The sequence below is a fragment of the Malassezia restricta genome, chromosome II (assembly GCF_003290485.1).
Source record: "Malassezia restricta chromosome II, complete sequence".
NCBI classification, from domain to species: Eukaryota; Fungi; Basidiomycota; class Malasseziomycetes; order Malasseziales; family Malasseziaceae; genus Malassezia; species Malassezia restricta.
In genome coordinates this window covers 440,493-463,921 of record NC_040194.1, presented here as the reverse complement: position 1 = coordinate 463,921, position 23,429 = coordinate 440,493, and the positions used below count along the sequence as shown (strand labels likewise).

Genomic DNA, 23,429 nt, shown 5'->3' with positions numbered 1-23,429 from the left:
ACATCCAGAATAGACAGCGAATAGTATCGATCTAAAATTGTTATCGCACCATCATCGACAAATCGGCGCGTACAGAGACACCTAGGCCTATATGTAATTTCTCCTTTTTAGGATCACGTGTCGTCGGATTGATCATTAAGGAAAGGTGCATTCCTGCTTACGCACAGCCGCTTACAAGAGTATACCTAGATAGGATACTTGCTGTCCTACTGGACCTCCCTAAAGCGGAGTCCATTAAACAAAATCAACGATGTATGATGACTCCTTTGGACTCCTGTCGTCTCATGCAAATGCGGAAGCACCTTTGCAACCATGCTCCCCAAGTACGTACGATGCTTCTGTGTAACATTTTTGGACTAACACCAGTAGGCAATCCGCAGGTGGACCTTTTTAGCCCGGATGATCTAAATCAATTTTTGCGACAAGATGTGAATCATGAAAGCAAGGATGGAATGTCCACCCCACCCGACTCTAACTTATCTCAAGATTTTTCTTTGTCTGCAATGGGACTCAATGAACTGGCCAGTCCATTCACGGGAGTCGATGGCAGTGACCAAGGTGTATCGAATGCTAAGGCTCCTTCTCGTTCAAACCCGACCTCAATGCTGAAGAGCTGCTCTGACTCGCCTGTTTATAACCAGAATAAACAAGGTTTATCACCATCTAAAGCTGCAAACCCCGTAAACACCTCGGCCACGATGGCTCTATCCACGCCGCGCCAGGCCAACGGTCAAAGGCGATTTAACTGGGCCGAAATGATATGCTACACTATCGACGAAAGCCCTGAAGGGAAATTGTTTGTTCAAGATTTGTTCGAGCGGATGGTTAAAAAGTATCCCGAGCTTCGTGACAGAGCTCCGGAATTCAATTGGGAAGCCCGTGTAAAGAACAGAATAAAGTCCACCTTGTCCACGAAAAATAACTTGTTTATCAAACTTCCTAGACACGATCGACCGAGTGGAAAGGGTAGCTGGTGGGCGCTTAGTCCTGATGCTAGGGAGGCTCTTCGCGAGGGTTGCATCTCTGATGCCATCAAAGGCATTGGTATCTCGCCCTTGGCATCTCGTCACAGTGTGCAAGAGCCGGGTAACAAGGAATCGTTCTCGTCTATACATGATAACTATCAGCAACATATGGGTGCTCCACAACGGTCTTTATCTGCTTATGGCTCTGAGCCTCGACTTCAACAAAAAGAGCTAAAGTCGATCAACTGGATACAAGATAACACTTTAAAGCAGTTCCCTGCTGAGCGTGTTGGACCCTATACAAGCTCTATGCTTGCTCGTCGGCGGCTAGGAATGAAGAAACCTGGTCTCTCTCGTCTTAATTTGAGCGCCTCTTCATTTTATGACACTGTTAATGATGACGCGAATACAGCCGCATCAGTTTCTAATCCTTCTACCCTCTCGTCGATGTTCACACAAATGCAAGAGCATGTATCCACACCCGAATCTAGCGTGTTTTCACTGTCACCTGTCACGGCATCCTTCCCATCGCCTTTGCCTTTGTCTCCCGGGATCCAGGCCAATACACATTCTAATTATGAGCAAAACACGTATCAACCTTCTTCTTTGTGCAATTCCTCTATCCCCGGCAACGATTCTTCATTCTTTGGGCTCATTCAAGCGAATGATGTTCCTTTCGATTCCTCTAACATGCCACAATATTCAGCAGAAAACCTTATTGATTTTAACTCCACTAATGCTGAGTTAAGAAATATGACGATCTCCAATGCCCCGGAGGTTTCTGAGTCTGGCTTGTTGAACGGAAATATCGAAGAAAACAGTAATGACTTCCCCCCCGACGTTCGCTCATTGTTTGAATCCTCCCAGATGCAAAGCACCACGCCAGTGTTCCCTACAATGAATCAGTCACAGGCTGCAACCTCTTGCAGTTTACCCTTGGACTTCCGAAACACGACACCAATTGAAAGTCAAGGGCCAACTACGTTTTCGTGTCCTGAATATACTAACAATGACATGTATGACTTGCTAATGAATAATATACTTGGATCTGTTGCTTCATTCAAGTGTAGTCCAGGAGATGCCGTGGAGTGCAATCAGTCAACGTTTGACCCAAACAACAATAATTTAGCTCAATGGAACATTGATCTCGGGTGAATGTCTGAAGCGATGAGTACCGGATTTTACAAGTATTAACGATACCTAACTCATTGAGCACATGACTAAACGAACTATCGCGTGCTTTAAAGCGATATTAAAGCGCCTGTGCATTGTGTATACATACAAACTAGCCTTGTGTATTCAGCTCATGCTTTGCAAACAACATCTTGTTAACCATGTTGCCCGAGTGAAGGGCTATAACCCGGCCACACACAGCAACTAGACATCTGGAAGAACGTTTGGCTACGAGCTTTTAACAGATGTACTTCTTGGACAGCAAGAAGTCCATGATGGTTTTTACGCTGTCCTCAACAGAGGACTTCGCACCATCAATGTGAATCTCAGGATTTTCCGGCGCTTCGTAAGGAGCCGATACGCCGGTGAACTCTAGTCAAGTTAGTAAATAGGTTACATTGCACACACACACCTTTGATTTCGCCACTAAAAGCCTTTTTATACAAGCCTTTGGGGTCGCGCTTCGCACATTCTTCTACGCTTGTATCCACGAATACTTCAATGAACGGTAGTTCAGGATTGTGCTTCCGGTGCAACTCGCGTGCAAAGTCACGATCTGCCTTGTACGGTGAGATGAACGACGTAATAGCGATGGCCGTCGACGAGGCGAAAAGAAGCGATACTTCAGAAATGCGACGAATGTTTTCTTCGCGATCCTTAGGTGAGAATCCGAGGTCCTTATTGAGGCCAAAGCGAATGTTGTCACCATCCAGACGGAAGGCAGACTTTTTCAGATGCAGCAGGTGCTGTTCTAAAGCCACAGCCACAGTGGATTTGCCAGAAGCAGATAGACCAGTAAACCAAATCGTCATACCCTTTTGATTCAAAAGACTGCTGCGCTCATCATAAGTGACATTGCCGGGGTGAAAAGTGATATTCGTTGCCATGTTGTAGCGGGTCCAACTTGGAATCTAGCACGGATCTACGGTTTCTGTGCTACATAAGCCAAGCCCGCAATGTCTGACTAAAAATGCAGTGTGTGGGCTAGTGCTTCTTGCGTTTTACACGCGTACTTAGATCGTTGACTGGCTTGTCGGCTGGTGGAGCGTGCAGCTCCGAGTCACTCGCCAGCGACTCCGTTGCGCCTAGAAAAGCCTCTTTAATGGCTTTCTCCAGTTCGGGGTTCACTGGCTTGCCGTCGTCTTTTAAGACAGTGGATGGATTCGCAGCGAGTTCATCCAGCTCGTCATTAGTAGAACAATTGACATACCTTGAGCTCAAGATCCTTTAGCATTTCTTCGATATCTTTTTTCTCACGGCGAAGTTGATCTTCGTCGAGGTCCCATAGGTGGTCGTTGGCGGACTCATCAGACGGTTTCTTATCTTCGTGTGAACGAACGCGTTCTAATTGCACAAGACGCCGTCGTAGAACATTCGCGGCCTGCTCGATGTGAGTTTTGGCATGCTTGCGTTGTTCAACGTCTGGGTGAAACTCCAGTGCAAGGCCTAAGCGCAAATGTCCGTCTGAGACTCTGCGCGAGTAAGGTGGAAGCAGGTTTTTCAATATGTCGAGAGATGCTTCGTAATCGTCGGAAGCCTGTTCAAAGTTTTCTTTTGGAGTTAGTTCTGGCTCATAAACGCACCTGTTTCGAGACCGATATCACCAAGATCGTTCCGAACCTCAGCCAATTCTGATTCAATTTCCCTCTTACTCCAGGTTTCTCCGGTGACGAGATGTAGTTCCGGCTTGAATTTACCTTTTCCTTTTGATTCCTGATGAGACTCTTGGGTATGAGATCCATCCAATAATTTTTCAAAGATGACACGGGATAAATCGAGCACGGTGAAAGCAATACCCAAATCATCATCTTCTTCTTCTTCTTCTTCTTTATTCGCATCGAAGTTGCCTTCATCAGCGACCTTACGCTTTCTTGCTGCTGCATTTTGCTCACGGAGCCCATTATCATCTCCATGCATTTCATCTTCAGGACGTGCGCCACTAATCATTTCAGGAGCCGTTGTAGGCTCAGCATCTTCAGTACTTCCGATCGTGCCGCCGCCACCAAGTGCACCTGAAACAGAAATGGCATGCTCAAGCAACGCGCGACCATAAATATGCAGGATAGGTGCAAGTTCAGGTGCGTCCTCACCGAATGTGTCACGCCTCGTGTGTTAGCTGCCATTTACATACAAAGATTCAAGCGCTGAAGCTATCAAGTCAGAAGCAGAGTCGTATCTTTTTAATGCAAAGAGTTTGTTGGCTTCATCAAGATCTTGCTTCACTGACACCATGGTCGTGTCACGTAAAGGTGGATGGTCAGCCGCCATGCGCAATCTGACCGTGTCGAGCCGCGACGCGCCCTACCTCCACATTCATGACAGACCACGTGAAGCGATGCCGGTTTTGGGGTGGGGACATGGCATAGAGACGCTTTCAGTAAACTCGTGATGCTTGGCATGTCCAGAGTCACTGTACCATGACGTGCAGAAGGCAATTATCTAGTGTAATCTTACACCTGTTAAGTAGAATTATCAATATGGAACCACGATACATGCATAATTCAGCTGGACTTTTTGAAAAAGCCAAGTATTTTCTCCATTGCACCCCTTTTATTTTTTACGGTATCATTCGTAGGATCCTCTTCGCCGACCATTTCTGGACCAGTTTTGGCATCCTGTTGAACTTGAGGAATTGGTGCACCAGATCCATCTGTGAGCTCGGGCGCCACAACCGCAGGTTGCTCACTTGTCAACTGAGCACTTCGCGATACCTCCTTCGAAGACATTGGGCCTACAGTAATATGCTGAATATCAACATGAATTTAAACTTACGCTCTGAATTTTTTTGCGAGAGGCATCATCTACGTTGTCGAGATGTGGTACTCTTTGGGCTTGGCTTGACATGCAGTAGTTCAGAAATTAAATAAGGCCACTGGTTAATGACAATCCCGTTCAGAGCAAGTCCGGAGGAAGTGGAGGCGGCGGCGATGTCGTGTTCCCCATCTGCACACAGATGCACGACACGGACGCAAGGGTCGCATTTCTGGATTGGCTGCGCTCTCATGGCGCGTACGTGCACCTGAGCCTGTATTTTCGTCACAGTACGTGCCTTTAACTCATAGTAGATGAGAAAGATGGATGGGGCCTTTACACTCGAGATGTCCTGGGCGAGGCAACGGAAGCAATGCGAATCCCTCGCTCAATAGTGCTTCATCCCATGATAGCCCACCAAAAACTATGTCAGGGTTTACGTGTAAATGATGGATATGAGACACTCTGCCCAAGAGAATGGATGCTTTTGTACCTCGTCATCCAACGAGTTCTAAGTGAAAAAACTTTGACAGGTGGGACGATGACAATACTGGGGGCACATATACCTTATATTCGAATTTTCCCTACCAGTATGCTCACGCCGCTACATTACTCAACGTCAGAGCTTTCTTTATTAGAAGGCACAACTTTGTACCATGGTGCAATACAGCGGCGTGAGGCATCAAAGCTATCTTCAGAGCGTGCCAAGGATTGGTTAGTTTCTGCCATGACTTCCGCGAGTGACGATCAAATCAGGCTTCTTCTCACATGGATCGGCGAAATAGACTGGCACTCAGCATGGCTCTGGGCAGAGGACGGATACGCAAGTCGTAGTTTTCCACCACAGGTTGCTGGCTGGCCTCAGGGAGACGAGCCCATTCTAATTCCAGGATTCGACGCTTTAAATCACCGTCGTGCGGAACCAGTGACTTGGTCTTTCCGTGAACCTGCATTAGCCGTCTTCACGCTTCGACGTGCTTACTCGCAAGGTGAGCAAGTCTACAATAATTATGGTGCCAAAAGCAATGAAGAGCTATGCAGCTCCTACGGATTCGTTGAACCGGATGGACCAGATGATCTACTTGCGTTAGCGTTGCGCAGCAACGCTGATGATGCAGCTGGTGTGTTTTATTGGCCGCAGAACCAAACAGAACCTCCCTCAGCCTTGCTGGTCAGACTTCGCGAACATGTTGGACCCACTGCGGAGACGGGGCGTGTTGCACGACTGCTTTTGGAAGTTCAAGTCATGGAAATGTTGGAAAAAATGCTTCGCCAACGTCGAAAAGCATTTCGTCTTACGCAGCGGGAAGTTGAGGATGCCGTGCCGTTTAAAAATGAATCAGATTTTGTTCGTGAAAGCGTGCTGTACGTCATTCGAACCTATCGAGATGCCCAAGCCAGCATGTTGAACAAAAAAATACAGTGGGTTCAAGCAGAGCTGGACCGTTTGCTCGATGAGCTAGAGCATGAAGGTTGGACACCTTAGATGCGTTTTAATTTGGAGGCAGCAGGTATGATTGCCAGCCATTCTGCCGGCGAACTTTCGTGTGATCGTGGTTTAGTTCAAGCACCTGACTTTGCGCTAAAGCAGAACGCAGCGTTTCTTTTTGACCTTCCTCCGGTATACTTTGAGGCTCATCCGTGGATGCATTCGACACAGCATTTTTAAACATGGAGCGGAGACGCTTGAACCCAAGAATTGTTTCCAATGCCACAAATCCCTGGTCATCCATTTTCTGGCGAAGAAAGAAGTCTGACGCCAAATTCGCATCGGAAAAGTAGAATTCAACTTGTGCTCGAAGATGCTCTGAAAGGACAGAAGCATCGGTAGGAGGCGTAGCTGCAGGTACATAATAGGGAAAGACAGGCGTTGGCACTGGGGACGACGCATTTGGATCCATCGCCACATAAGTTAGCACTGGCATGGAATATGGAGCTGCAGGGGCACCGGGTTGGTTCATGTAGGGTGCCGCATAGGGTCCATAGCTTGAAAGAAATGCTTTCTCGTTTTGAGCATTTGGAGCGTGACCTGAATAGGACGTAGATGATGCGGTATTCGACTCGTTATTAATGTGATGTTGATGAGAATCAGCATGACTCTTATCATAGAATTCGTCTTGTTTTGTCTTAACTAATTGATGAGGGTAGCCATCAGGCAAAGATGCCGGCCCTTCAGGTCTTTGTGCAGGCTGCATGGCTACAGCGCCATTTTGCATTCCATGTGTGATGACTGAAGCTCTGGACGATCCACGGCCACGACCAGCGCGGCCACGTCGAGACCACACACTTCCCTCCAACTTATCCTGCATTGGAACCATCCGTGGATAGCCCATTGGAAATGGAGCATCATGGCGCATATGATGTTGGTAAGAATCCATGGAGCGATGGGGTGAGAAGGAACCATCAGCATAGGTGGCAGGAGTCGTTGCATTAGACGGAAGCAGTCCATAGGGAGTCATTAAGAACACAGGTTGGGGACCAGCTTGGTATAGCCATGACTGAGACCAGCCGTTCGTCATGGTAGTGTCCGGGGCAGAGGAAGACATGGCATGGGATGTAACGTTATCTGATTCATGTGATTCGGATACATCCCCAGTAGAAGAAGACAAACTGGGTTTGTCAGGCGTTGAAGTCAAATGCTTGACAAATAGCGGGGCACTTTTACCACCGTTGAGCATGTGGATACGTTGGAGCCATGCGTCATTAGCAATATCATCAAGGGCTAGTTCAGAATCATTTTGCACAGAAGAGGCATTCGAGGTTTGAGAATGCGAGCATTTTTTTGACGTAGGATTTGTATGCTGGGTCGAAGAGGAGTCAGAATGATGCCTGGGGTACAAGTCCCGTTGATGACGTCGACGCATACGAAGCTCCCAGACATTGTCATTTCCATTGGAGAGCTCTGATTCTGATTCACCCTGAGCTGAATGTGGTGGGGAACCTGGCGAAGTTGAGGGCGGTTCAGCTACTTTGAGAGGCACTGATTTGGGCGAATGCGTGATGGTGCTCGACGACGATAATGCTTCGGATGAGGCAGATGCAGGAGAGGACTCATTCACTGATATCTTCTTGGACTTTGATTGATCTCTCTCGTTGGCTGTAAAATCCGCCGCGGCGTTAGCTTGGCGCAAGCGCTGAGCATACGATACGGTCGGCCCCGAGCGCGTACCCGACTTTGTTGTCCACGGGGACGTAGTCATGGCGTCGTTGACGTCCCTATATCACGAGCGCCAGCAAGGATCAATATATGCTCCGTTTTGAATCTAGGCGCTCGTTGCAGAAGACCGAAGCTGCGTCTAACAAGATGCCGTGTAAAAGCGCAAAAAGGCTTTTGGCGGCGTACAGACCTGTTCCAGTGCTAGAGCCCTACAGTCCCTTTGCCTATGCCTGCAACACACGCACGCAGCCTCTTTGGTGCATGTACATTTAATTCCACATTATCTACCGAATCACGATAATTTCAAGCGCACTTTGAACAAACGCGACTGTCCGTGGCTCACTTAGGCCAACGACCCCAACCTCCACGTGATATGCATGAACCTGTGATTAGCTTATGACACAGTTATTGTACGTACTCGTGCAGCCCAATCCGAGGCGCTTGGGTATTCGTGCGTGCTTTGGTGCCTGAGGAAAGTGATATCGCTTCATGTAGCATTTCAGCGAGCTCTGTTGTACTTGGCGTCTCGCCCAAGTTGCGCGCCGCATATCGAAGTTCGTCGATTCCGATACACCTTGTATCCACTTCTTCTTCTGTTACATCAGTGCGAATTCCAGTATTTGGTAGCGTGGATAACATAGTGGGAGCAACGAGTGGAATACGCTCAAGGAGCAGTCGGTACAAAAATCGAGCCTGCTCGCGTTTAGTTTTGGTTAGCTTGGTTTTTGTATCTGTGTTTGGCGCGTCTTCTTCGCTGAAAGATGTATATTCGTCATTAGACGGATCATACTCATCATCACTGTAGGATTCCGAGTCGTGCAACTCATTGGTAGCTTGACGATTAGTCCGTCGACGCTTTGATCGGCGCACACCTTCCATAACCGTTTGCACAGCCTCGATGAAATACGCTTTTGGTATACTTGGCTCATTGTCATAAGTACCATGAACTGCATTTGCCTCAAGCAGCTCACAAACATCTTGTCGTTGAGAAGAATCCAATCCAAGGGATTCTAAAGCTCTGGGCAAAGCAGATACTTTCATGCCTTGCGAAATACCTTCCTCCTGATAAAGGTCCGCATCAGGCACAAATCCACCAGCCAATGAATCATTTACCAAGAATCCCCCTCCTTCGCCACGAACAGGATCTCGGGTATCGGAGCATGCCGCATCATATGCAGCCGCTACGCGTGTAGTTAGGTCTTTCTCCATAGGCATGGTAGCGAATGTGGAGTGCTCGGCCGACAATGGCACCTAATACAGCAAGGTGATGGTGTGTGCCCGACTGCTGGGTGCTGTCTCAAAACCACCCCGACGATGGTATGTGGATATGTGCCAGTCACTGACAATAGGCACTGTCAGATCGCATAATTGGTGGCACATGTCTCTTCGTCTCAGTGTCTGTATTTATGTACTACACCGTCTGGGCCATTGTGACGGTATGTACTTACGTGTGAACGACTGACTGTGTAGCCCTTTTTCCCTGCGAATGCGCCTCTTCAAAGCTTTTTTCCACCGCGTGAATGGGCTGTCCGACTTCCCGCACTTTTACTATTTGCTGGTCTTTCTTTCATTACGCTTTTTATTATACGTGTACTGCGCAAACAGGCTATTGCCAAGCGGGAAAAGGAAATGCAGAAAAGCGCCTAACGACGTGATGACCCGTTTTTCTTGTTATGGCGCGTACGCTGCTCGCTAGGCTCACTCGGTACAATCACATCACCACCCGCTATGCCAAATGAATCGTCCATTTGATCAATCTTGTCTCGAGCACTGACAAAAAACATCATGTCGCGTAATTGCTCTTTCAAGTCTGCGACTTGTGCTTCTAGTTTGCTGTGTCCTTCTTGCAGTTGTTGAACATGAGAATACAAGCCACTTGACACACTTTTTTCTTCCTCGAGCTCATGTCGCGTCATTCGGACTGTCTCCAACGCTCGACGAAGCTGTGCATCTTGTCTTTTTATAGTGGATTGCGTCGAGGATAGTTCCTGTGACATAGAATCGAGATGCTCTTTGGTTGCATTACACTCTTCACGAAGCTGGTCTCTTTCCCTACACGCGTGTTCATATTCAGATTGCGACACGCTTTGAGACTTGACTTGAGCCAAACGTCCCTCGTAGTATACACGCTGAGAATCTAGTTGGGACATGATCATGCTCGAATATTCAGCCCCAATGGCCTCCATCTTCTCCTGTAGCATCTCCACTTGACCCTGATCCGTCGGATTGGATATGCCCTCCTGCAATTCGTTTCCCTCGCGATTGAAACCAGATCCACTGGGATAACGAGGATTCCATAATTCCCCAGGCACACTAGCAGCCATATTTGTAGCTGATGGGAGTTCCACAAGCTTTCCGCCGGACTTGCTCTGAATCAAGCGATGGACATAGCCATCGCCAGCATAATCCCAAACACGTTGCGTTTCGACTTCAAGACTGTACAGATGTCCCGTTTCTTCATAATGCTGACGCGCATGACCGTGAGTGTACCGTCCACAGCCCACATTCGCACAAATTAGGCACATCCACAAGTCTGAATCGTTTTGGCACGCACCACAATGGGACGCGAGCAGCGATGCATCGCTACCATCAGCTGAGGCACCTTTGACATGCCGAACATAAGAGTGCCGACACACAGGACACCGGCTGTCATCCCAGCGCTGCAAACAAGAACAATGAAATGAGTGCTGACACAATACGGTCACAATACCAGACAAGCGCGAATCAAGTCGATCCAAACAAACAGGACAAGTAGGGAGTTCAAATGCATTTTTTCGTAGTCCTGAATCTAAACGATGTGGTTGTAAATTGTGAAGTGATGGTGCTTTTTCGGTGTCTGACGGTAAAATGATAGGCCAGGGTGACAATGCTGATGACATAGGGTACGGTACAGGCATAGATGAAGCTGCTGATGCTGTAAATCCTGTAATATAAACAAGTTCACAGGCGTCTGATGTATCAAACGCATCAAACGGCTGACCATTATACATCTTGAAGAATTCTTCCGCATCTAGAGCATCACGAAACTTGATGAGCACAAGAAGATAATTCTTTCCCAATTGATGTATAATGCGTACTTGTTCGATTGCCTCGAGAGCGGAATCAAGGAACTGGAGTAGTGCTGAAGCGTTCATAGGCGCAGGTACATTGAGCATGGCGAGTATTGTCCCCATGCTTTCGTCATCCACCGTCGCGTCATCGGCTTCAACCACCTTGGTAGAATGTTGTGAATCGTGCGCATTATCTAACACACGAAAGAGGTGTACTATACCAAATGGCACATGTACAACACCTTGGTCAGTCTTGTGATGCGTATCGCAAGACGACACTTCAAATGTGCTTATCTGTTCGAACCTGGATTGGATCGTGCCAATATTTACATAGGATTCATTCATTTTGTGCAAGTACAAATAGGTAATTTCAAGTGGTCCTAATCTCAAATCCAAGCCTCGGTTTGTTCGAATAGGTGTGCGAAATGGTGCTGGTGATGGCACTTGCTCAAATGGACGAGATGGTAAGCGTGCTTCTTCCGGTGATAGTGCAAGTTCAGATACGTGTATATGGTACTTAGGAAGTACAAACATTACACGGTACTCATTATGCAAGCGCAGCGCTCAGTACAAGAAAGCGTGGCGCTTGAGTCGTGAACAGCCAAAAAGACTGGCCTCCAGCGCTTCCCCGTTATTTCTCCACACACTCAGGCGAACGGTGCCTTGTCACCAGAGGTGTAATGCATCATGGAGCTAATCCTATCGCCGCACGATAATGAAAATCTCCAGCTCGTTCTTAGGACGAGACAGCATCTTGTCGAATATAATTCAGCTTCGCATGCATTGATCCTGAGGTCTACTCAACTACCTGCACCAGTGATGACAAATTCTGTGGCCCGAGCTATGTCGCAAGAGGCGTCATTGCATTCACCTGCGCACTCTCACGTATGCCCCGTGTGTCAAAGACCATGGGAAAAAGATTTCTTTCCATCTTCATCGATGCATACCAGCAGCAGTTGGACTAACAATGAGAATGATTTAGTACATGTGGCGCCACATTACTTCCGACTTCTATCCCAAGTACCTTTGCTTGGAACAACGAATTCGAATGTAGGCTCTCCTCCTGTATGCGAAGAAGTTAACGAGGGATATTATGAGCGCTTTTTTGTCGAAATTCGGCAGCTCGGTCGAGGCTCGCGAGGCACTGTGTACTTGTGCCAACATGTACTGAACGGGCATGAATTAGGTATGTATGCGGTCAAAAAGGTGCCTGTGGGTAACCATGACGATACTTTGTCTCAGTCTTTGGGCGAAGTACATTTAATGGAAGAGCTCATTCATCCAAACGTCATTCATTACAAACATGCATGGGTTGAAATGTCGCAAGCATCACCGTTTACGCCCCGTGTCCCAACTTTACATGTGCTTATGATGGCTGCGAACGGCGGTAGCCTAGCTGATTGGATATCGGCACGCTCAGGTGATTCAAAAGAGAACAGTAAGAGTCCAACGGTGAAGCAAACGTACGTGGACCGACTCAAGACCGAATTTCGTAAACGACGACATGCCAAGGAGTGTGGTGAGCCTAGGGGTAGCACCCGAACAGGTATTCATTTCTTGCGTGAAGAAGAGATTGTGCAGCTCATGATTGATATTACCCGTGGCTTAGACTTTCTTCACAATCGGGGGATATTGCATTTGGATCTCAAACCAGGGAACGTCTTGCTGCATTGGGATGACGATGCTCTGCTACCGAAGGCACTTTTGAGTGATTTCGGATCATCGCTACCCGTCCACGAAAACTGGTTGCGCAAACGGACTGGACACACTGGAACACTGGAATACATGGCACCAGAAACCATAGTGCCCCACCGTGGACAGCTCGCCGAGCTATCTAGCAAGGCAGATATTTGGTCTCTTGGTATCTTGCTGTATGTTCTTATTTTTTTCGAGCTGCCATATACACAAGTCGACGATGTGGATTTGTTGCAGAGTGAAATTAGCGCGTTTCACTCTCTTGAAGACACTATTCATTGCCGAAGACAGTCTAGAAGATATTCGCACGTTCATCCAGCTCTTGGCTCCCTACTCAACAACATGCTCCAAGTATATCCCCCAGCCCGACCAACGTGCCGCGACATTCTAACTGTGCTGGAGCATTACCCTGATGCACCCACATCCGCCTTGCAGGTCAAGCAGTCATCCGCCGTAACCATCCTACCTGCACTTAAGATTTCAACTTACACCCGTCCCTCTTTCGCTGTAAAAACGTCTCTCCACACGCCCGTTCTTGTCCTGCTGGTTATTAGCATCATTTATATGCAAATTTTACTCGCCGATCATTTGGGCTGGATCTATGGGTCCCAATACCATGTTTGGATACGACACGTATGTACGCTGCTGGCTTTGGCCCAACTTGCTTGGAGCGTCACGTCTCGGCCTTCCATGATAGGCTCGATTGATAGACGGTGGGTCTTTCCTTCTATGATTCTTGTGATACTCATCATGGTCTATATTTGCACGGAAATATAACAAAGGAATATTTCTTTGCCCAAAAAAAATGTATTTCGCTATGTATAGAATTACGCATAAAGGTCATCATCGGCATCATCATTACCGAATGCAGCCGGTGCAGGCGCAGCCCCAGGGGCAGCAGTAGCTACCTGCTGGGTCGATGCACCAGACGGAGAAGAGTCATCGATACCACCCTCAGGGAACCGGAAAGAGGCACCCATCGTACCCCGGCTCTGCTGCATAGTTGAAGCAAACATCTCGTAACGGCGAATGTCAGCGTCAGAGACCGAACGACGTGCGAAGCGCATCGAATCCTCAAAGTGAGCCAAGGTGATTTCAGGAACAGGGTCATCCTCTAACTCCTGCGCTGCGCCTTCTTCCTCCATCTTGACATCATCGCCGCGCTCCTTGCGCTCTTGTTCGCGACGACGGTCAGCCTCAATAGACTCGCGAATAGCAATCTTGGCAGCACGCTGGCACACCTCCGCCAAATCGGCACCAGAGAAGCCATGCGTGTGCTTGGCCAAGAAACCAAGGTCAACCTTGGGCGACACAGGCGAGTTCTTGAGTGTAGCCTTGAGAATGTCCAAACGTGATGCCTCGTTGGGAAGCGGAATATAAATAAGCTGGTCAAGACGACCAGGACGCAGGATGGCAGGATCGATCTGTTCGGGACGATTCGTAGCGCCAATGACAAACACATTCTTTTTTGCGTTCATACCGTCCATTTCTGTTAAAATCTGGTTGATAACGCGGTCACCAGCACCGCCAGCGTCACCAGATGAGCCGCCGCGCGACTTAGCAATGGAATCAAGCTCATCGAAGAACATAACACAGGGCGCAGCTGCACGAGCCTTATCGAAAACATCTCGCACATTGGCTTCCGACTCACCAAACCACATGGTCAACAGTTCTGGGCCCTTGATAGAGATGAAGTTGGCCTGACATTCGTGGGCAATAGCCTTGGCCAGCAACGTTTTACCAGTACCAGGAGGACCATAGAACAACACACCCTTCGAAGGAGACATGCCGTACTTGAGGAATTTTTCGGGGTGCTCGACAGGGTACGACACGGTCTCTTGCAGTTCTTGCTTGACCTTGTCGAGACCACCAATGTCTGCCCATGTAGTTGTCGGCACTTCCACCACCGTCTCGCGCAAAGCAGATGGATTCGATACACCTAGAGCAAAGCGGAAGTTTTCCATTGTTACACCAAGAGAGTCGAGCACTTCGGCGTCGATTGAGTCCTCATCGAGGTCAATTAAATCCATCTTCTCGCGAATCTGCTGCATGGCGGCCTCAGAGCAAAGTGATGCAATGTCCGAACCAACATAACCGTGGGTCTCAGATGCAATTTGCTCGAGATCCACGTCCTCGGCGAGCTTCATGTTCTTGGTGTGGATACGGAGAACTTCAAGACGACCTGTGGGGTCAGGAATACCAATGTCCACCTCACGGTCAAAGCGACCAAAGCGGCGAAGTGCAGGGTCGATGGAGTTCGGTCGATTCGTCGCGGCCATGACCACGATGTTCGAACGTGCCTTCAGACCATCCATAAGCGTTAGAAGCTGCGAGACAACGCGGCGTTCAACCTCACCATTAGTTTTCTCGCGCTTAGGAGCAATTGAGTCGATCTCATCAATGAAGATGATCGCAGGCGAATTCTTCTCGGCTTCCTCGAAAGCCTTGCGCAAGTTCGACTCACTTTCACCAGCCATCTTGCTCATGATTTCAGGACCGTTGATGAGGAAGAAAAATGCACCCGTCTCGTTCGCAACTGCGCGCGCCATAAGCGTCTTGCCTGTACCGGGAGGACCAAACATCAAAACACCACGCGGCGGCTTAATACCAATACTTTTGAAAAGCTGGGGGTGACGAAGAGGGAGCTCAACCATCTCGCGAATTTGTGCCATTTGTTTACGGCAGCCACCAATATCGTCATAGCCGACATCAGCAAGGTTGGCCTCTTCATCTTCACGACGCACTGGTTCACCCTCAGTGTGAATCACAGTGTCCTGTGCCACGATACAGAACTCCGCGGGGTCTGTTTCAATCACCTTAAACTCCACTGCACGCATGCTTCCACGCACAATAAAAGTATCACCTTTGCGCACTGGTCGGTATGCTTCGAGGAAGTAAGGCTTCAAGTACACGTCGAATAGGTTACCTTGCAGGCCCTCAACGCTGTCATCGAAGGGAAGGACATGAATGCGCTTACCGTATTTGATATCATGGCATGCATGAACGTTGACTAGATCACCAAGCTTAACGCGGAGATTGTTGCGCGCCACACGGTTCAGACGGATTTTCGAGTCCTCTGTCTCCTCGTCCGTCAGGACGATGAGAACTGTGTCACGACGTTTCTTTCCACGAATTAGAATAGTGTCGCCACGGAATAGGCCAAGTTCCTCCATCTTGGCTGGCGACAAGCACGCCACAGAGTTGTCGTCTGTTGTGGCGTCTTCTACAAAGAGACGATTTGGAGCTGTAAGTGTTAGTCAAAAATCATCTTGTGGACAAGTACGAACACTTCTTATTTCTCAGGATGGCCAGAGAGGTATCCTTCGTGTCATCTTGAGGAACCAACTTGTTGCCTTCCACCATGCTGAAATAGTACCTCCAAAAGGATTTCGCTCACGACGCGACTCAGGTGGCAATGTGGAAGATGCTCGACAGCTCAGACTTTCTGGTACGTTCAGATCAGCCAACCAGGCCTCTCGGCCGCGTCATCCGGGACCTCGATCGCCCCGCAGCTAAAGGTGACGTAATACAAACCAGACCTCCCTCCACTCATGTGCTGACCCAATACAGCATGTCATGACGAACAACGCTAAGCCTCCTGTGCCCACATTCCGATCCTTCCGTTCACAGCGGTCAAAAGCTTCAGAGAATTGTGACACAAGCAAAAGCTCTGGAAGCTCAGATCTTGAAGGATTTAACAAACGCTTTCACAGTAAGCGCACACTTAGACGAAACACTCATGAATACCGAGGCTCACATGAGACGAGAGGAGATGACGCATCCAAGCTCTTCGTTATTGACCGTCTTGGAGACTTGAATTCGGCCAAATATGGTCCGAGTTCACACTCTGCACCCTTGAATACGACATCCTCAGGTACGTTTGAATGCACTGACCGTGAGATCGAGTAAAAAGACCGCGTCACAACAAATCCTTGTCAGAGCTTGAGGGATCTGCCACTGAAAAGGATTTCATACCTGTCAGTTTGAAAGATCATTCACAATATCCGCTGTACAGAGACCCTTATCAAGGGTCTCATAGTGCTTCCATATCTGACGTTGACGGAGGACCTGTGTTTTCAGCAACGTCAGCACAAGAGGAAATTCGTTTTTTGCAAGTCCAGATCTCGAAACATCCAGATGATGTATCTGCATGGATGAAGCTAGTAGATGCACAGATACTTCTTTTCGATAAGGCTAACATTGCTGACGCTTCTCTTGTTGAATCCACATTAGCTCAAATGAAGCTTTCTGTGCTGGAAAAAGCGTTTCAGGCGTCTGATCAAAACAAGGATTCCATTACTCTACGTGTTGCTCAACTTCATATTGCAACAGAAGGTGGCATATGGGCCCAGGAAAAGATACAGCAAGGATGGCGACATCTCTTGGGGCTCTCAAGTCTCAACTCAGGTGAGCTTATGTTGTTATGGCGCAATCATCTCTTTTTTTTAAAGACAAATGCGTCCAACTTTCAGATGGACAGGCTGTTGGATGCTTATCATGATGCTATTGCGGCTATAACGAAGCGCATGGAAATTGATCCTGAACATGTACACCCAATGGAAAAGTTTCGTGTAGACGTGACTTTGGATTTGTGTCGCATTCTCCAGAGTGCTGGATATATCGAATGGGCCTATTCGATTATACAAGCGGAGCTCGAGCTTTATCTTGGCGTCTGGCGTGAAGGAATACCCGCACACCTTGCCGCAGAAGATATTCTGGACCTTTTCTGTGTATGGTGGGACGCGGAATATCCGCGAATATCCGATCATGCCGATGCATACTATGGCTTTTCGATCCATCATCCACATGCCGGTAACCTAAGCATTTTTCCTCGCATTGATTTAGAAGATACAATGACTACGCCAGAAACAATGCAGAATCACCAGCATGCTTGGCAATTAAATGAATTAAAACGTGCAATCCGAACAACACCTGTCGCTTTTCATGGTTCTCAAGAGCCTGACCCACATTGTGATCCCTACTCATATATTGTTTCTTCAGATATTCGTCCACATTTATTTTTACCTCTCCGAGCCTCTTTAGAAAGTGTGCTCATGGTATTGGATGCGTTCTTCGCTTTTCTTGGACTTCCTGAAGGCTGGATTACTCATACTTGTAATCATGATTCTGAGACTACATTTCCGAAACTTAACGGATGGATTCAGCATATACCCCGCTCAGTTCCGCGCTGGCAAACTCTGTCCCTATCAACCACATTTTGGCAGGGCATCTCATCACAAAATGCATTCAAGTGTCCACTTTACAGCTTCGAGATTCTACCCGATACGTGGATTCCACGCACCGAGAAAGACCCGCGTGGATTCTGGTTTCATACATTACCAACGTTACCTCGATCTACAGCTTGCCAAGTGGAGCGATGCCTGTTACAGATGCGCTGCATATTGGCGGATGGATGTGCTGCAAATATTTCTTCCATCATGGTTCTTCCTTTGACTATGCTGTATGCAGCCACATATACTTACAAAGCTGCGAGGCATGTTCTTCGTGACCAGCTACAGCAAACGCCTCATATGGTGGCATTATGGTATGCCTATGCCCAGCTAGAGCTGTCAATTTGGGGAAACTGTGCTGCTTTGGGCAAAGTGTGCTCAGAAGTACTAGGTGGGGCCTCTCATGCCTATAGCGGGGCTTCTACGGCTTATTTCCTATCTTGTATGTGGTCCTTGTGGATCGAATGCCTTTGGGTCACAGGGTCTTGGAACGCTTGTATGCAAGTGATAAAGTGTGCTGTGAATTGCCAATTCGGTTGTGTTCCCGAGCGCATTCAATTATCAAATGAAAGTGTGTCACCAGCAGAAGCGCTGCAGATACTTCATTCTCTGCGTAAAATCGTTAAGACGAAACCAGACTGTACGAATACGTTTGTCTTGGCCGTATTAGAGCATATCCTGCAAGATGTTTCGGTGGGTGACGATTTGACCGCCAGTATTCGCGTATTCGCTGAAACGTTGATTCATTCACCTGAGCATCTTCGCAATGTGATTGCACAAGTGTGTCAGAGATTCTTAACGGCTTCACAATGTTGCCAGAAGCGACATATAACGCGGCCCCGCGAACTTCGCTCTTTAGCAATCAAACTTGCCCGAATGTCTCCGAACAACTCGATCCTCTTGTATTCTTTGTTCATGCAAAATCAGAAAACACGTTTTGATCAGTATGTGCACTATGTCATGGAGGAGATCGCTTTATCAAATACCATGTGCAGGGAGGAGCTAGGATGGCTTTATGCCCTTATGGCGCAGTTGCCATGCGCCCATCAAGGCACGCTACGCCAATTTTTCGACAAGGCCTTGAAAGCTTTGCCATTTAGTCAGACTTTGTGGCATGCGGCCTTAGAACTGGAAGCAAGAGGGGTGCCTGAGCTTCGCCGTGTCAAGGCGTTATTGTACCAGGCCTTGTGGCATTGTCCTTATGATAAAGGTTTAATACTACGTGCAATGGATCCAATTCTGCAGCCGGCTTTCACAACTGAAGAACTATATACAATTGCACGGGTGGGTGACGAGCGTCAGTTACGAATATTTGCGGACATGATAGCATCGCCCCATTCAGTTCAGGGCGGTGCTTGTACTGTGGCTGTGTCTCCCCTTAAAAGTGGATCGTGCGCGTAGAATCACACAGGAAAAAATGTATAAGCCAATCCCATGCGACAATTATGAGCCCCACGTCTGTGGAGCCAAAGGGTGGCAACATTAACGTACTTTAGATACATACCATCACCATGTTCCGTTGTTGGGCCAGTGTGATATTAGCGCTGATTGTGACAGCCACGTATGTGACATCATTGCCAGGATCTTATGCAATCCAAAGGCGTGCATCAAAATGCAATGGTTATCAAGATCTATGCAATCGTAAATACTCCAACGTTACCCACATTGGTGCGCATGATTCCTTCGCCGTGGGCAAGCTGGGCTCGTTGGGATCAAATCAGGAAGCGAATGTGACAGTGCAGCTTGAAGATGGTATACGTCTTCTTCAGATTCAGACGCATGCATCCTCAGGCCATCAAGATTCTAACCCATCTGGGTTGAGTCTTTGTCATACGTCTTGTGCGCTCAAGAACGGCGGCACACTAGAATCGTACTTGCGACAAGTGAAGCAGTTCCTTGACCAGAACAAGAATGAGATCGTTACACTGGTCATTACGAATCCAGATAACAAGCCTGTCAGTAACTTTGCTAAGGCGTTTGAAAATACGGGTTTAAACTCAATGGCATACAGGGCAAACTCGAACAGTATCTCGAAAAATGACTGGCCTACTCTCCAGGAACTCATCAGCCAGAACCAGCGCGTGGTTGTTTTTCTTGACTATAAGGCAGATGTGAACCAAGCAAAGTACATTCTGCCCGAGTTTCAAAATATCTGGGAAAACCCGTACGACCAGACGTCGAGCAACTTTAACTGCACACCCGATCGGTATATTCATGGCACCCAAAACAAGATGTACCTAATCAATCACTTCAAAAACAGCATGGTTATTTCAAGTAAGATTTCGTCGCCTGATACAGAACATATTAAGGATACCAACTCAGTCTCGTCGATTTTAAAGGATGCCAATCATTGTGCGCAGCAGCAAAATGCTTATCCAACATTTGTACTCGTGGACTATTACTCGCAAGGCAATGGCAGTGTTTTTAAGGCCTTAGCCAAGCTGAACGGCGTCAACTACGAAGACAAGGAGTTGAACGCAAATCAGACCCAAGACGGCGACGCCGCCGTGGGACCTCTACGTGTCAGTCTGCCTATTTTGCTGGGGGCAATGATAGGCGTTGCGACAGTGATCCTGATATAAGCAGCATTCCGAACTTAAATATGTATAGCCCAAAAGTAGACATATAGACATTTTCATTTCCTTCTAATGACGATATCGGGCATATCAAAAGTCTATGAATGGGTACCATTAGTCGACATCCATGTCGCCTTGTTGTTTCTGCTGTTGGTTCTCTTCAGACTGAGGCGCTTGACCTTCACCCTCAGTATTAGGGGCCTCGGTAGCCACACGCGGCTTTGGTTTGGTGAGAATTGGCGTGCAGACATAGATAACTTCGTCCTTGTTCTTAAGGATCTGCTCAGTGGTCAACTTGGGGTCAACGTTCTTAGGCATCTCGCTCTGCTTGTACATGTAGTCGTCAAGCCACTTGCCAACTGTAGCGGCCTTTTCGATGACCTTGGTCTTGTCTTCGTCCGAAAGATGGTCGTACTTTTCAGGCTCATTTTCGAACACGCTCATGTAGTTGTTAACGACCTCGCGCAGCTGAGAAGCAGCACGAGGGCGCTCTTCATTCTCCTTCCAGCGGAAATGGATAGGAGCACCGACATTCTGGAGGGTCTCGAGACGAGAGACATACGCCGACTTCGACGCATCCTCACCCTCCTCCGAATAGAGCCAATCCTCCGACTCAGCAAGCATCGTCATGAGCTTATCCTTCTCTTCAGCCTGAACAAACTGCGCGTAACGCTCCTCGAGCTTCGAGCGAGTGTCGTAGACATACTCTTCGAGAGCATTCTTGCGGTCTTCCGTGTCGGCCACGAGCTTGTCAGCAGCGTACAACTTGCCCTCTTCTTCCTTGAGAGCGGCAATCATCGAATCATCGTGCAGACCAATGCCTGATACGATCGGAAGGTCATCCTTGCGCTGCAGCTTCTTAACAAGACGTTTTTCCAACTTCGGTTCTGAGCCTTCAGGCGCCGCAGGGTCGACCACGGGCACTTCTTCTTCTTTCTCAATCTCATCCACCGTGTAGGCGCTTTCGACATTGAGCACACCGTGGAGGTTGAGACGAGCCTTGACCTTAACGATAGAGTGCTCACCCTGGGCATTTGGAGCGACATTCTTGATTGTCACACGACCCAGCCAAGGGTTCGTTCCCACTGGCAGCGTCTCGGTTTCAGCGTACGAAGCATCAAGGGTGAAGGGTTCCTTGCGGTAGAATGTAAGAATCTTGGTTGATGGCACAGGGTTGTTCGTGCCAAACACGACCAGCTCGTTCTCTTCGTCTGGAACATCAGGCGCGGGTTCCCACGAAACCTTGATCGGGTAGGACGAGATATCGTGCACAGAGAACTCACGCACACGGAACACGGGCGAGAGCGTGGCGCAAGCAAGCGTGCAACCACGCACAATAGCCTCGTCCTGGTTAAGCGTGAACGAAAGCGAGCGACCGAACCACTGCGTAATGCGCTCCTTGATAGCAGGCACACGCGAACTGCCACCCACCAGTTCAACACTAAAGATCTCGTCCTTCGAGAGGCCAGACTGCTCAAGGGCGCGGTCCAGAGGCACATGGATGCGATCGAGGTAGGGGGCAATCATGCTCTCGAACTCTTCACGCTTGAGCTGCGAGGCAGCATCAATGTCATTCATCAGACTTTCCACATTGAGCTGGGCAAAGGTGTTGGCAGAAAGGACCTTCTTGAGACGCTCACAGCCGGCGGCAAGGCGGAACGTGGACTTGGGGTTTGAGAACACGTCAATCTTGTACTTGCCCTTGAACTCCTCGGCAAAGTGTTCCATAAGAGCACGGTCGAAGTTGCGACCACCAAAGTTAGGGTCCGACCAGGCACCCAACACAGTCAGCTGGCCCTTGCAGAAGGCCACGACCGACACCTGGTAGCTCGAGTGACCGACATCGACGAAGATCACGTTACGAGGGTTCTCAGGTTCAGGCAGGTCAGTCTTTGTGATACCATAGCCAAGGGCCACGGCAGTCGGTTCGTTCATGACGCGCAGAGGGTTGAGATTGGCAATCTCAGCGGCGTTAAGCATGGCACGGCGCTGGTTATCCGTGAACCAGATCGGCACGGATAGAACAACGTCACTGACACCCGAGCCACCAAGCTCACGTTGCGTGGTGTCGCGCAGCTTACCCAAGTACATGCCAAGAAGCTGAGTGGCCGAGAAGATACGCTCCTCACCCAAGAAGCGGACCTTAACACCCACCTCGCCCTTGGCATCCACTAGTTCTGCATTGACGAACGGCTTCTCGTACTGCTGGATAGATGGGTCTTGGAATGTGCGACCGATGAGGCGCTTGAGAGAGCCCACTGTATTCTTAAAGTTGGACGTTTGCGCAGTGGCAGCACCCTCTCCCAGAGCACGAGCCTTCTGACCAAACGAGACCAGCGACGGAGTAGCACGGTTGCTTACTTCGTTGGACACAATGTCAACGCCACGCGCACGCGCAACGCCGATTTTACTACTAATGTTACCGATATCAAGACCGACAACACTCGACATGATGGATATGAACAATCAGAGCAAAGCCACTCAGTAGCCCACTTTATTCACCCGCGCTCAGTGGCCACGCTTTCTCACGAGCCAACTGACACGAAGCCAGCCGCCCTATGGAAATGTTGTAGCGAAGTATAGAGTTACCTAATAGGTCCATATATTTGTTCTACGTGTTTCTTTATCCTTCGACGTGTTTCGACTCAATGCCGCAGGGGCTGACAAAACATGATGCCAAGCCAAACGCCGTCGTACTGTGGCACACGCATACTACGTACCGGTGCAGGAATCAACGTCCATTGGCATGTGGGGGCGCGAGGGTTTTTTGGTGGTACAAACTCTACAGGATACGGGCCAGTGAGCCGTACCAACTGCACATACTACCAATA

The 23,429-nt window shown here is 48.5% G+C and overlaps 14 protein-coding genes across 14 annotated transcripts; 6 read left to right on the top strand and 8 right to left on the bottom strand.

Annotated features, from left to right (window-relative positions):
* Positions 1 to 250: 250 nt before the first annotated feature.
* Positions 251 to 2,120, top strand: MRET_1127 (FH domain protein; the record flags this gene model as incomplete). Its single annotated transcript, XM_027627754.1, has 2 exons — positions 251 to 323; positions 370 to 2,120. 2 exons carry the CDS (start codon positions 251 to 253, stop codon positions 2,118 to 2,120), a joined length of 1,824 nt encoding a protein of 607 aa, XP_027483958.1.
* A 256-nt stretch (positions 2,121 to 2,376) lies between these two features.
* On the bottom strand, positions 2,377 to 3,025 carry MRET_1126 (adenylylsulfate kinase; the record flags this gene model as incomplete). The annotated part of the gene is made up of 2 exons (XM_027627753.1): positions 2,377 to 2,510; positions 2,551 to 3,025. The coding sequence occupies 2 exons, from the start codon at positions 3,023 to 3,025 to the stop codon at positions 2,377 to 2,379; spliced, it is 609 nt and encodes a 202-aa protein (XP_027483959.1).
* A 97-nt stretch (positions 3,026 to 3,122) lies between these two features.
* Positions 3,123 to 4,370, bottom strand: MRET_1125 (HAT1-interacting factor 1; the record flags this gene model as incomplete). Its single annotated transcript, XM_027627752.1, has 4 exons — positions 3,123 to 3,320; positions 3,349 to 3,689; positions 3,722 to 4,242; positions 4,270 to 4,370. 4 exons carry the CDS (start codon positions 4,368 to 4,370, stop codon positions 3,123 to 3,125), a joined length of 1,161 nt encoding a protein of 386 aa, XP_027483956.1.
* A 269-nt stretch (positions 4,371 to 4,639) lies between these two features.
* Positions 4,640 to 4,982, bottom strand: MRET_1124 (uncharacterized protein; the record flags this gene model as incomplete). Its single annotated transcript, XM_027627751.1, has 2 exons — positions 4,640 to 4,882; positions 4,911 to 4,982. 2 exons carry the CDS (start codon positions 4,980 to 4,982, stop codon positions 4,640 to 4,642), a joined length of 315 nt encoding a protein of 104 aa, XP_027483957.1.
* A 109-nt stretch (positions 4,983 to 5,091) lies between these two features.
* Positions 5,092 to 6,375, top strand: MRET_1123 (lysine methyltransferase; the record flags this gene model as incomplete). Its single annotated transcript, XM_027627750.1, has 2 exons — positions 5,092 to 5,179; positions 5,204 to 6,375. 2 exons carry the CDS (start codon positions 5,092 to 5,094, stop codon positions 6,373 to 6,375), a joined length of 1,260 nt encoding a protein of 419 aa, XP_027483962.1.
* Positions 6,376 to 6,382: 7 nt separating this feature from the next.
* On the bottom strand, positions 6,383 to 8,089 carry MRET_1122 (La domain protein; the record flags this gene model as incomplete). Its single annotated transcript, XM_027627749.1, has 1 exon — positions 6,383 to 8,089. One exon carries the CDS (start codon positions 8,087 to 8,089, stop codon positions 6,383 to 6,385), a length of 1,707 nt encoding a protein of 568 aa, XP_027483963.1.
* A 300-nt stretch (positions 8,090 to 8,389) lies between these two features.
* On the bottom strand, positions 8,390 to 9,261 carry MRET_1121 (uncharacterized protein; the record flags this gene model as incomplete). The annotated part of the gene is made up of 2 exons (XM_027627748.1): positions 8,390 to 8,429; positions 8,465 to 9,261. 2 exons carry the CDS (start codon positions 9,259 to 9,261, stop codon positions 8,390 to 8,392), a joined length of 837 nt encoding a protein of 278 aa, XP_027483960.1.
* A 99-nt stretch (positions 9,262 to 9,360) lies between these two features.
* MRET_1120 (dolichyl-phosphate mannosyltransferase polypeptide 2, regulatory subunit) lies at positions 9,361 to 9,693 on the top strand (the record flags this gene model as incomplete). The annotated part of the gene is made up of 3 exons (XM_027627747.1): positions 9,361 to 9,363; positions 9,396 to 9,482; positions 9,517 to 9,693. The coding sequence occupies 3 exons, from the start codon at positions 9,361 to 9,363 to the stop codon at positions 9,691 to 9,693; spliced, it is 267 nt and encodes an 88-aa protein (XP_027483961.1).
* Positions 9,690 to 11,630, bottom strand: MRET_1119 (BRCA1-associated protein; the record flags this gene model as incomplete). The annotated part of the gene is made up of 1 exon (XM_027627746.1): positions 9,690 to 11,630. The coding sequence occupies one exon, from the start codon at positions 11,628 to 11,630 to the stop codon at positions 9,690 to 9,692; it is 1,941 nt and encodes a 646-aa protein (XP_027483318.1).
* Positions 11,631 to 11,783: 153 nt separating this feature from the next.
* MRET_1118 (IKS protein kinase) lies at positions 11,784 to 13,568 on the top strand (the record flags this gene model as incomplete). Its single annotated transcript, XM_027627745.1, has 1 exon — positions 11,784 to 13,568. The coding sequence occupies one exon, from the start codon at positions 11,784 to 11,786 to the stop codon at positions 13,566 to 13,568; it is 1,785 nt and encodes a 594-aa protein (XP_027483317.1).
* Positions 13,569 to 13,618: 50 nt separating this feature from the next.
* On the bottom strand, positions 13,619 to 16,154 carry MRET_1117 (transitional endoplasmic reticulum ATPase; the record flags this gene model as incomplete). The annotated part of the gene is made up of 2 exons (XM_027627744.1): positions 13,619 to 16,035; positions 16,079 to 16,154. The coding sequence occupies 2 exons, from the start codon at positions 16,152 to 16,154 to the stop codon at positions 13,619 to 13,621; spliced, it is 2,493 nt and encodes an 830-aa protein (XP_027483310.1).
* Positions 16,155 to 16,367: 213 nt separating this feature from the next.
* Positions 16,368 to 19,423, top strand: MRET_1116 (uncharacterized protein; the record flags this gene model as incomplete). Its single annotated transcript, XM_027627743.1, has 2 exons — positions 16,368 to 16,665; positions 16,692 to 19,423. The coding sequence occupies 2 exons, from the start codon at positions 16,368 to 16,370 to the stop codon at positions 19,421 to 19,423; spliced, it is 3,030 nt and encodes a 1,009-aa protein (XP_027483309.1).
* Positions 19,424 to 19,533: 110 nt separating this feature from the next.
* Positions 19,534 to 20,604, top strand: MRET_1115 (uncharacterized protein; the record flags this gene model as incomplete). Its single annotated transcript, XM_027627742.1, has 1 exon — positions 19,534 to 20,604. One exon carries the CDS (start codon positions 19,534 to 19,536, stop codon positions 20,602 to 20,604), a length of 1,071 nt encoding a protein of 356 aa, XP_027483308.1.
* Positions 20,605 to 20,712: 108 nt separating this feature from the next.
* On the bottom strand, positions 20,713 to 23,049 carry MRET_1114 (heat shock 70kDa protein 4; the record flags this gene model as incomplete). The annotated part of the gene is made up of 1 exon (XM_027627741.1): positions 20,713 to 23,049. One exon carries the CDS (start codon positions 23,047 to 23,049, stop codon positions 20,713 to 20,715), a length of 2,337 nt encoding a protein of 778 aa, XP_027483307.1.
* Positions 23,050 to 23,429: the final 380 nt, after the last annotated feature.